The 13,541-nt window shown below is 32.5% G+C and overlaps 1 protein-coding gene across 1 annotated transcript; it reads right to left on the bottom strand.

Annotated features, from left to right (window-relative positions):
• Positions 1 to 9,162: 9,162 nt before the first annotated feature.
• On the bottom strand, positions 9,163 to 9,486 carry LOC142620398 (multiprotein-bridging factor 1c-like). Its single transcript, XM_075793771.1, has one exon. It carries the CDS (start codon positions 9,484 to 9,486, stop codon positions 9,163 to 9,165), a length of 324 nt encoding a protein of 107 aa, XP_075649886.1.
• Between the last annotated feature and the right edge of the window lie 4,055 nt (positions 9,487 to 13,541).

Here is a 13,541-nt window from a genome sequence, read left to right as displayed (position 1 = left end):
TTTGTGTGGCAAAAATTTCTTTTCGTTTTCAGTGTTTATTTATTAGAATGATTTTGTATAATTTCAATTTTTTTTTTTCATAAATTGATTAGGGCCTTTAGCCATTGAATGGCTTTCAAACTAAATATATGAATTCAAACCCACAATCTGACAAGCGCTATTAGCCTAATATTGTTGCAAGTTAAAATATGATTGCTTGTTCTCTCATTTTATTTTTCATCTTAAAGGTTCATTACTTTTGGTTGTCTCATCAGAAAAATCCTACTATTATTTTATGTATTTTTTATTAAAAAAATGAGGTGACATACTTTTTTTTTCTTCGTACTTGAATGTCTTCTGATTTGGATAAATTCATAATATAAGTTCTCTCCCTAATCGATGTGCAAGAATTCATAATGCGTTCACAAAGTTCAAGGAATTGGCATATTTAGTGTTGTTGTTCACTAAGTACTGGTGGTTTCTAGTCTGATGTTAAGATGCAGGCTTTGATTCTTATTGGAAGCTCTTGTTTGCATTGGTGATCTATACTTGTTGAGCCTTGTAACCAACTGCAATACATCAGGCAGCAGGCAACTCAATGCCCATGGATATGCTCATCCTGCCTGTAGAGATCCAAGGCCTACAACAAAAACACCAGCTTCAATTAGTGCCTAGAATCCCTAGATCAGTACCAAGAGCAATTCTAGCCAAAACAATGTTGCATGTCACCGAATCAAGATTGATTTTGGTTCTATTGCAGTGGGAGAATTAATTAGGGTTCTGTGGTGGCAGAATCGGTAATGGAAGGAAGTTTGGTGGTAAAGACAGCATCAAGAGCTGAGCATGTCACTGCATCAAGATTCATTGGTCCCCTCTGGTCCATTTGGACTAATTGGGCCTTAAATTGTTTTTTTTTTATTTATTTTTTTACAATTTAGGTCAAAAATTCATTTTTTCCTTAGTTTTTAGTTTGAAAAGTATAAAATTTTATTATATTTAGGCTAAAATCTTTAGTTTTGAGGTAAAAAATACAAACAAAATAAACATTTGAAATTAGAAATATTAGCTTTAAAAATGCAATAAAAATGATAAATATTCAAAAGACCTATTCAGTCCACTTCGATCCATTATGTTCTCTTCGGTCTTATTCTATCCACTTCAATTCTATTTGGTCAATTTTGTCCACTTTGGTTCTATGCGGTGCACATTCGTCCTGTTTGGTCCATTCTGTCGACTTCGGTCCTATTCGGTCCATTATGTCTAGTTTAGTCCTAATCTATCTTTCGTTCTTATTCAGTCCACTTAGGTGCCATTCGGTTACCTTCGGTCTACATTGGTCCACTATGTTCTATTCAGTCCGCTTCGGTCCTATTAAGTCCACCTCATTCTCATTTGGCCCATTCTATCCATTTGGTCCACTTCATTCTATTTGAATCACTTCGGTCTATTTTTGTACACTTACAGATAGGGAAAATATATGTTTAAGTTGAGAGTACCTATTATAAATCTAAATTTACTTAAAAAAATATAGATCTTAAACTAGTAATATTTAAAATCTTAAGCACAAAATTTATTATTGCTACACTTTTGTTGAGCCACATTACCATAGCATTTCAGTCCACCTTTGGTCTGGCTAAATTTAAGTGAAAGTCTTCCTAAACCTTAAGGCTAGGAATATACAAATCTAATCTTTATAAGGAAGTTACTCATTAATTTTATTGTTATTACTTTGAAATGAATTTGATGAGGTTGATTATACTTTCAAGTGCAATATATGTGTGTGTGCGTGCGTGTGATTTTATTTAAATAAATTATTCAAATTATTCATTCTCTTAAAAGAGATTATTATAATCAAAACTCATAACAAACTTATATTGAATTATGTATAATTTATTCTCTAAATTTTATCGTAGATAATTTGTTCTCCCTAAAAATTAAACAATTTAAAAAAATAATTTTCATCACTCTATTTTTACAAATATATACTTTTATCATTTTTGATTGATATTATTCTTTTATGAAATGGTCCATATTCGTTTAACTATTGTTATTATGCATTCTAATTTTCTAACTTTTTTGATACAATTAAATTTTTTAAGTTTCAAAGTAATTATTCAAATTCTCATTTTCTTAAGAAGATTATTATGATAACAAAAAATTATCATATAATTACAATTGATATTACTCAAATAACTAATAGTATTCTCATCACAAACTTGTATTTTGCCATTCTTAAGTAGGTACACCGAATTGGACCAAATAGACCAAATATATCGAAGTGGACCAAATAGATCTAATTGGACTAACTAGGCCTAAGTGAACCGAATATATCTAAGTGGACCAAATTGGACTGAAAGTGGATTGAATGGGCCAAATTGGACCGAAGTAGAACAAATGAATTGAATTAAACAAAATAGATTGAACATGACTGAATTGACCAAAGTAGACCAAATGAACCTAATTGAACTGAAGTGGACCGAAGTAGTCTGAATTGGACTAAAGTAGGCCAAATTGAACCGAATTGATGAACTTGACTGAAATAGACTGAATGTCAATATGTTTTTAACATAGCCAAGATTGTGTTTTATTTAAACTCAAATTATTACTTCCAAAATAATCGAGTATTAAATCAAACAAAAATCAAACCATAATTGAGAGAGAGAGAGAGAGAGTACTTGTAATGGGGAACTAAAAAATACAACACCAAAACGTATGAACACAAAATAGAGTTTTAAAAATCACAATGATTCATCAATATAAAGTATAGTTGCAAGAAAGAATAAAAATGAAGAGAGAGAGAGAGAGAGAGAGAGAGAGAGAGAGAGAGAATAACCACTTTTTAAGAGAGAATATGAGAGAGAATAGTAAGAAATTTATAGAAAATAATATGAAAAGAAAAAAAGTATAAAAAGAGAGAGAATGAAAACCAAAATTTTGAGAGAGAGAAATAGAGAGAAAATAATATTTTGTGTGTGGAAAAAATATGTACAGAATGAGAGAGAGAGAATTGTAAATTTATAGTAGGAGAGGAAATGAAAAGCTGAAAAATAAAGGAAAATAAAAAGATAGAGGAAAAGTGATATTAAGGTATGCTGATGTGGCTTAACATGAGTGTAATAATAGTAAATGTTATGCTTTTAGCTTATATATATATATATAACGGTAAATTGCAAATTACACTTCTAAAGTTTGAGGGTGATTGGAGTTTACACCCTAAAGTTTTAGATTTTGGATTTTACCCCCTAAAGTTTGGGGTGTTTGGAGTGTTAAACAATCTTGTATTGCCGACTCTACCATGGAAGCTGAATATGTTGCTGTTTGTGAAGCAGCAAAGGAAGCTGTTTGGCTCAAGAAATTCCTGTTTGATCTTGGTGTTATGAGAATGGAGCAAGTTCCAATCATTTTGTTCTGTGACAATAGTGGAGCAGTTACACAATCCAAGGATCCAAAGAATCACAAGAAAAGAAAGCACATAGAAAGAAAGTACCTTATTATTCGAGACATTATGGCTCGAGGAGATGTGGTAGTAGTAAAGATTGATAATGCAAATAATCCGGTAGATCCCTTTACCAAAGCTTTGCCCTAGAAGACTTTTGAGTCATACTTGGAGGGAATGAGAGTTAGATTAGTGCGCAATAGTCTTTAAGGGCAAGTGGGAGATTATTGGGATTAGTGCTCTAAAATCTTATTGTATGCTATGTGTGACATTATATTATATGTAATAAATTGTTTTATTATTTTCTAAAATAATGATAACATGAATATTTGGACATTATCATATAGTTCTTGAGATGCATAGTATATGATTTATATGATTTAGTCACAAAAGATATAAATAATAAATTCTTTGTAAACTCAAAATCTTAGTTCGTAGTCGGTGATGAAATTGAGCATTTCATCTGTGAAGACTATAACATGTTAATTAAGATGATTTGTCTTGGTCATGGAAGTGAACACTTCTAGTTGATATGTTAATATGTTTTAAGTGTATAAGACATATTAAACTGGTGAGATTTATTATTCTATTAATGACTGTCAAATGAATAATAAATCTCATGACTTTCATTTACATAAATTCTCAATCCTGAGGGAATAGTGAACCTGATTACGAAATGTAGGTTGCTTTAATATATCAGGAGTGAAATCTAAACGAACGGTCAAAAACTCAGTATGTTGGGCAACACACGTAATGTTGAAGGAACACATATTCTCAAGATGAAATTCATAGTCTCTTTATAGAGATATAAAATATTTACTTGAGATAAGTTTAATGGAGTTGGTTATTCAAAATGCTAGGCCTAACCACTTTAGTAAAGAGTTACTAAAATTTATATTTTATGAAATTAGGGTCCGTTTGGATAGGATTTATTGCTGAAAATAGAAAACTGAAAATACTATACCAAAATAATTTTTTAATGTGTAAAAAAACACTGTTTACTCTTTTTTTACTGTTCATATGCCTTGGTGCACTGTTCATGTCCCATGAATAGTGCACCCAGCGCTAGTCTTTAAAAAAAAAAAAAAACGCAAACGCCACAGGAAACGCGGATCCAAACGCTCTCTAGATTTCATAAAATATATATATGAATAACTTAAAGGATTAAATCGGGTACTCAAAGATCAAGATGTAGTAATCTTCTAAGTGACAGTTATATATTATGACTTTGTATTATTATGAATATTTTCTTGATGGGGTTAAATATTTAATAAAATCTTTGGTTATAATTTATTATAAGGCCTAGAGTGCAATTATATATACATAGTGGAATTCAATTATAATTAATGGTAATTTTGGGTTTGTCAAGAGTTGACAAATAAGTCCAAAGCCCATTGGAGCTAGAGCTTTATTTATCCCTTTTGGTCCCACTTCAAGCCACACACTTAAGCCTAATCGAGTTGGTCCAAAAAGGTTAACCTAATTAGATAATCAGTTATTTATTTAATAAGAATTATTAAATAAAGTAACTGCCAAGTGCAAAAATATATGTATGATTAAAAGAGAAAGATTGAGTCCTTTCTCAAGAGACACTTGGTTATTCTCTTAAATAAATACGTATAGAACTGATTGAGAGACCACACATCTTGGACACATTGTGGAATTGGAGTGAAGATTGAAAGTTTTCCCAAGTTCGATCTTCAATTGTTTTGAATTTCATTACACCAAGGTACGCCTTCTTATTATTTGTTTCTAAATTCAGATGTTGCACGTTATCTCACATGAATGAAGTGGATCCGTTTATATTCTGTTGTGTGTTTTTGTTTGAGATACAAAATTGTATTTTTCCATGTGTTTTCCCAACACATTAGCATAATGATGTTGGCTTATTTGTTTTAGATGGTAATGTGTTAATTAAATTAAAAAAAAAAAAACACAACGACGTTGTTTGATAATGAAATGATGAGTTTGAACATTTTTTTTTGAGAAACAAGCACACTCACAATGAGTTTGGCCATTGAATGTACAAAATTATACAAAATTGTTTGATTTGTAGATATTTTTCTTCACAATACTGAGTGTAAAGTCTATACAATTAATGTCCAAATCTTAAAAGAATGCACACAAATTTGTACATTTAATGTCCATCCCTTCAATAAATGCATACAAGTCTGAATATTCAAAGTACACAATTGTTTGATATGTTGAAATTTTTTCACAAATAATTCAGAATGTACGCTATGTACATTCAATATCCAAACCTTCAAAATGTACATAAGTTAATACATTTAATGTGCAACTTTTAAGAAATGAACATAATTCTATGCATTAAACATACACAATTGTTTGATTTGTGGATATTTTTATACACATTGCAAAAAGTTTATAATCTATACGGTTAACTTCCAAGTCTTCAAAGAATATACACAAATCTTTACATTTAGTATCCAAACCTTCAAGAAATGTACATAAGTATGAACATTCAAAGTAAAAATTGGTATGTTTGAATGTTTTTCTTCACAAATTATTGAGAGTGTAATGTCTGTATATTTGAGTTATTTTTAACACAAGAACTTGTGATGATGGTCATTCTTATAAGGATCGGAGAACCAACATTCAAATTTCCCCTCCCCACAAACTATAACACTAATGGTCTGTTTGGATTAAGGGGAAGGGAGGGGGAGTAGAGTAGAGTAGATTTAACATAAAATTAGCTTATTTTTAGCCAACTCTACTCTATTCCCCTTCACTCCCCCTCCTTCCCCCCCCCCCTCTATCCAAACAAGCCATAAAGTATCAACAAAAGAAGAAGGGAGGGAGAGGGGGGGGGGGGGGGGAGGGGGGCCTGTGATCAGCTTAGTTGAGGTGACTAGCTGAAAATCAAACAATATTTTTGGGGTAATTTGTGTGAGAGAGAGAGAGAGAGAGAGTTTTCAAGCCTTCATGGATAAATTAATAGAGATAAACCATACACTTAAACCTATTTAGAGGAAAAGGCAAGCATCAATAAGAATTTCATTTTCATGTACCTTTCTTCTTGAACTTAAACTCATGCCCCGTTAGGATCTTCCAACATCCTTGTACGAATTATGCAGGCAAACTAATGTTGAGGGGTTGCTTAGAAGAAGAGAAGGCCTAACATAAGAAAGAAGAGCCTATTAGATTAGCCAAGGAGATTGCCTACGAACTACACAAGAGTTTCCAGGACTAAATACTTGAAACTCCTTGGAGGAGCAGGCAAGTCATCCTTGGCTACCAAACAAAACTCCTATCCTCATGTTAGAACTCTCTTCCTTTCAAATAAATACTTCATGATCCAATGGATGCTGCAAATACTACATCTTAGACTCCCTATTTATAGGAAATGAAAGAATCAAGTAATTTCGACCGCTTTAACATCCCTCTAACTAAATTGCGTATCCTTGTCTTGGTCTTGCAATTCTTCTTCCACTTGTCAACTAAATCAATTAGCTGACCATAATGGAACATATTCTATACAAAGAAGGAAATTTGAAGAAGATATCAATCTGGCATTTTGGATAGGGAACTTGCACCAGCTCAATTTTATTGCACCTTTTCTACTTCAAAGGAAATATTGGTGTGACAGATAAAGATATGCCTGATTTTTTTTTTTTTGAGACAATCGATAGAAAGATATGATATGCCTGATTGGATAGGCATAATTATGTTTCCCTCTTTATTACCAATTATGGCAATATTATTATTCAGGATGTTATTGGTATCTATTTTTGACCGGAATAAGGTAGGTTCACTATTATCTCAACTAAGAAGAATTTAGAGGATTTATATATAGAAGATAACATGATTCTCAAAAAATAATAAACAAAGACAGACAGAGGATAACAAAATTACGTATTCAAAATTCGTCAAATAGCACAATTTTAGCAAAATTTTAGGAAAAAAGCACCTTTAAAAATTTATATAGTTATGTAGCATATTTTTTGGAACTTGAGTTCTAACTCAAACCCGAGTTTAGCAAACTCGAGTTCCAAACAATATGGACTCTACTGCTTGGCGTGCAAAACGAGTTGCTTGGAACCTTTATTATTTTATTTTTATACAAGATAGAATTTCTACTCTAGCCTAATCTAAGTGTATATGTATGTGAAATACCTTCTTGGAAACTTGAACTCTGGCCCTTGTCCCCCACACCTCACAAGCATTTATACTTGTAGAGTGACTACCGCATTAAGAGAGAGCGGTGGTGAGTTGCTTGGAACTTGAGTTTGACAATTTCTTGAAACTCGAGTTTGACGCGCTAAAAACGTGTTACATAACTAAATAACTTTATCAGGTTGCATTTTTCCTAAATTTTTTCTAAAATTGTGCTATTCGGAAAATTTGGCTAGAACCTTTTTTTTAGAGAAATTATACAGTCATCTGATGGACCACGTCACTTGTCCACCAATTCACTAAAAAACTCTCATTTGTTTAAAATTGCTGAGTCAGTAATTAGTTTTTGTTTAAAATTTTTTTCTAATTCAACAATTTTAAACAGGTGAGAGTCTTTTAGTAGAATGGTGGAACACGTCACTTGTCCACCATAAGGACCTTATAATTTCTCCTTTTTTTAAGAAGAAATTTTGGCTAGAACCTTATTGTTTAGTAACATAGTTTTATTTTATTGAAAGAAATCATGGTTCGAATCACTTCTCCTTTCTAACTGATTCTTCCCAGAAACAAAATCCTTCGCTTCCAATTATTATACTATCAAATAAATAAATAAATATAAACAACACGATTAATAGAAATCAAATAAATAAATAAATATAAACAACACGATTAATAGCATTCAATAATTATGATACAATACAAAAATGACTAAACTAATAAATGTAAAACTTGCATAAAAATAAATCCGACCACAAAATAAATTGCAAAATCAAGACATGCTTACATTATTTGAAGGAAATATTACTAAGAAACTAGAATGTCACTTCTAAAATTTGATGTCAAGTTCCTTATAATTCAATTGACATTACTAAATGTTTACAATGGAATTGTTCATGGTTTAATTTTCCTTCTCCCAAATAAAGATTTCCAACAACGACCTAGACGCTAGACCTAAGAAATTCATCCAACCCGAATCCACCCGAACCAAACCCACTCAATCGAAGGCATAAGGAATCATGTAGATGACGACTTTGGCAGCTCCAACAACTTTTCCCTGACTCCAAAGACGTCGCAGGTGTTCTGCAACATTGCCTTATGGCCTGTTTGGAAGTTTAAAACAGGAGAGGGAGTAGAGTAAAGGGAGGGAGAGTAATTCAATTTCCTTGTTTGGAAGTTTTTTAAGGAAGGAGGGAGAGGGGTTTGGAGGGGTTTCAAGTACCTCTAACCCCTCATTTTTAATTCCCCTAAATTGGAGAGATTTGGAGGGAGAGTAGAGTAGATAAATTATTGACCAAATGAATTCCCCAATTTACCCTTTCTAAATTAACAAAATTACAAACTGATTATATAAATAATCTTTGTTTGTTTCCTGAGAAAATTTAAGATGAATGAAAAAAAAAAAAAATTGAATCTCACTATTTCACTGACACTGAAGCTAAACAACCCCCCTTTTTTTGCACACTTAACCATGTCATTTTCGCTGAAAACCATTGAAAGACAATGAAAATGAAAAAATAAAAATTCAACTAATAACTTGAAATTTTTGAATTTTATTGCTCCAACTTCCTGGGCAACCAAATAGAGTAATATGTAGCCAATTAATCATAGACCAATTAATCATACTCCTGTACCACCTGAGGCTGCTCGTTGATCTGCTTGGCTAGCTCAACCTGGCTCATCTTCTTCTCCAGTGTCGCCTTCTGTATCAACTGCTTCACCTCTGTCGAGACCCGCTCCAGCGCTGCCAGCTCAGCCGCCTCGTCAAGCTTCTTCACGTTCACAACCGGAGCTGCCTTCTTGTTCGAACCAGCTTCCGCCTTCTTCGTGGTTTGCATCGCAGCCCCAGTCTGCAATGCTTGGTTCACCGCCTTCTTGTCGCGATCTTGAACCTTGGTCCTGTTCTTGTGAAGCACCACTGGCTCCCAGTCCTGGGTCATGTTAGGATTAGTGTCCTTAAATCCTATTGTATGATACTATGTAAGATATTATGTATGATATTATGTATGACATTATATATGACATGATATATGACTTAATGTTGTGATTGATAAATTTGTTTTATTATGATCTAAAATAATGGTAACATGAATATGAGACATTATCATATAGTCCATGAGATGCATAGTATGTGATTTATGTGAAAAGTCACAGAAGATATAAATCACAAGTTCTTTGTAAAATCAGAATTATAGTTCGTAGTCGGTGATGAAATTGGGCATTTCATCTGCGAAGGCTATAACATATCAATTAAGATGATTTATCTTGATCATGGAAGTGGAGACTTCTAGTTGATGTGTTGATAATGTTTTAAGAGTTAAGACATATTGAACTGGACCGCTGTGAAATTTATTATTCTCCTAACGACTATCAAATGAATAATAAATCTCACGACTTCTATTTACATGAACTCTTAATCCTCAGAGGATAATGGACCTGATTATGAAGTGTAGGTCAAAACTTCAGTATGTTGAGCAGCCATATTTAGTGTTGATGGAACATATATTCTCAAGATGGAATTCATAGTTTCTTAACGGAGATATAAAATATTCCATTGAGATAAGTTTAATGGGTTTAGTTATTCAGAGTGTTAGGCCTAACCACTTTAATAAGGAGTTATTAAAGTATATATTTATGGAATTGGATTTCATAAATATATGATGAATAACATAAAGAATTAAACCGGATACTCAAGGAATTAAGATGTAGTAATTTACAAAGTGGTAGTCTACATTCATGACTTTGTATTACTATGAATATTTTATGAAGGGGTTGCATGTATAATAAAGTCTTGGGATATAATTTATAAATAAGGCTTAGAGTGCAATTATATTTATATAGTGATATTAAATATAATTAATAGTAACTTTGACCACTGCACACCCTTGATGCGATGGTCACTCCACAAGTATAAGTGCTTGGGGGGTGTGGGGGGTAAGGGCCGGGGTTCAAGTCTCTAGGAGGGAGCTTCACACACATATACACTTAGATTAGGCTAGAGTAGAATTCTATATTGTATAAAAAAAAAAGGAACTTTGGACTTGTCAAGAGTTGACAGAAAAGTCCAAGACCCATTGAAGCTAGTGTCTTATTGGTCCCTTTTGGTCCCACTTCAAGCCACATACTAAAACCCAATTGGAAAGACCCAAAAGGCTAGCCCAATTAAATAATTAGTTATAAGGAGAGAAACATACATAATTTTAACATATGAAAAAGAAAGACATCATTATGAAATGGTATGTATGTGAGTGTTGGACACTTTCTCATTCTCCCTTGAACAAAAACTGAATGAGAGACCACACATCTTGGGCGTAAAGTGGAATTGGAGTGAAGATTAAAAGTATTCCTAAGTACTTCCGATCTTTGTTTTGAAATTCACTACACCAAGGTATGCTCTCTTGTTCTTGAATTCTGAAATTTACATTGTGCGTGTTATCAATTGTGAATGAAGTAGATCCGTTAAATTTTCTGCTGTGGACATGCATATTTCCATCAGGTCAGAGCTCCTGGATATTAGCTTGGCATTGTAACAAACTCAGAGAGAGCAACAAAGAAACAGAGAGAGAAATTCCCTAACAAAGAAAACTTAGAAATTCCTGTGGAATGAGAATGTTAATTAAATAATTATTTAATCTAACAAATTAATCATAAACCAATGTTACAAGTCCATTTTCAAATATGGGTAAATTTGTCTATTTAAATCATTTCCTCTCTTTTCCCCCCTAATTTTAAAACATCCAAACAAGAGGAAGTGCCAATTACTCATTTCCTTCTTACTAATTTTAAAAACATCCAAACAAGGTAGAAGATAACTATTTTCCTCTAATCTCCTCTCCACTACTCTCCTTCCCTCTACTCTCCTCCCTCTCTAAACTTCCAAACAAGCCATTAATGTTTGGGATTTAAATTGTACAACAAATTTGGGTTTTAATTTTCATGATTATATTAGGTAATTGAGTTTTAAAAAGAGTGTGACTCTGTGTATTACCCTTTATTATTTTATTTACAAAAATGTGGTGTGACAAAATAATATTGGAAAATATGAATCGAGGTTTTTACACTGTCTTCTTCTTGAATTTTATCTAATTTTAACCCTATTTGGATGGCATGCATGGTGCATATTGGTACAAACCATACACTTATTAAAATTAGGGCGTTGATTACAACGTTTCATGACTTTGGGATGCAAAATGCAAGTATTCCATAATTTAGGGCGGTTCTCTGTTACCCCCTTTTATTTATTTATTTTTGTATTGGATATTGTATGAGTATGCATTTAAGCAATTTATTTAATGATTTGTAATTAATCATTGACCTAGGGATTTCATTTTCCGATTTGGCTTTTTTTTTTTTTTCACATAAAAAGTAAAGCAACTCCATGGATATTTACTTCTCTTATAATTTATTTGTCCAAAAATTCTTGAATTTCCTTTTTTTTATTTTATTATGTATTCCATTAAGGACAAAATTTGGCTCCATCTTTTACTAAAAAAAAAAAAAAATAATATTGATATATATTTTTTGAAAATCTAACAGTTGAATTACATGATTTTTATGTACTATTCGATCCATCAACTTTTTTATGCATAATTTTATATTACAAAAACTTGAAATATAAATATTTGATTAATGACATAGTTATTGATCTTTGATTTTTTGGAAATTTTGCAAACATATATGGAGGACATAAGAAAAATATGTAATCTAATGGTGGATTTATCAAAATTTACATCCAATAAAAAGACATTAAGTGGAGTTGAAGTCAAACTTTGTTCTTCCATTAATTCTAGGTACATTTGATTTTTTTTAGAGAATCACTTCATTTGAATCGGTATAACTTTTGTGAGTCTATCTCATTCAAGTCGACCGTGTCAGTCCCTTTTCACGTTGTTCGCACAATGCTGCCATACATACTCCTTGAGTTGAGCCTCTCTTGTTATTACAATGCCCAATCCACACTTGTCTCGCAGAAGTCATGGCCTGGGGCTTATTGCTAAAGTAGCCTAAAATTAGAGATAAAGAATTAATAGCCTATTAGCGTAGGGAGTGAGAGATTAATTAGTACATAACCATACAATTAAACCTGTTTGGAGGAGAAGGCAAGCCATAAACAGAATTTTACTTTCATGTACCTTTATTCCTGATGATCTTAAACTCATGCCCCATTTGTAAGATATTAATTCCAACATTCTAGTACGAATCATGCTTGCAAAATTATGTTGAAAGCTTGCAAATTAGAAGAAGAGAAGGCCTAGCATGAGAAAGAAGAGCCTGTCAGATTAGCCAAGGAGAGACTGTCTATGAACCACACAAGAGTTTCTAGACTCAATAATTGAAACTCCTTGGAGGCGTAGGCAAGTCATTCTTGGCTACCAAACAAGACTCTTATCCTCATGTTCGATCTCTCTTTCCTCCTCTCAAATAATATTTCAATTGTATGATGCCAACACTACATCTTAGAGTCTCTATTTATAAGAAATGAAAGATTAATCAAATTTGGACCCTTACATAATTTTACGTAGATCTGACTAGATTTTCTAGTCCTTATGTTGGACTTTGCATTTTTTCTTCCATTTGTCATCTGCAGTAATTTGTTGACCATTATTGAACATATTCTATTTCTATACAAAGACGGAAAGATGAAAAGGGGTTCAACTTGGCACTTTGGTTGGGCAACTTGCACCAAGTCAATTTGGTTGCACATTCTGTACTTCAAAAGAAATATGGTTGTGACAGTCAATGATTTTCCTGCTTGGTTTGTATAATTAATATCAGAGATTAATATCGAAAATGTTTGGAATTTCTCAATATTGGGGGACTTCTGTTCCTCTAGCTTCCAATCAGTCGTCTTCATCTGGTCATTTGATGACGCACTCCTAGCCACTTCGTCAGCTTCAGAATTTTGATCCCGTGGGATTTGAGCAAATTTTACCTGATCAAACCTGCCAATTAACTGATTTGTTAACTTTAGATATCTCTGTTTCCTCGATTCCTT

Source organism: Castanea sativa, chromosome 12 (assembly GCF_040712315.1).
Source record: "Castanea sativa cultivar Marrone di Chiusa Pesio chromosome 12, ASM4071231v1".
NCBI lineage: Eukaryota > Viridiplantae > Streptophyta > Magnoliopsida > Fagales > Fagaceae > Castanea > Castanea sativa.
This window is presented reverse-complemented; position numbering and strand designations above follow the sequence as displayed.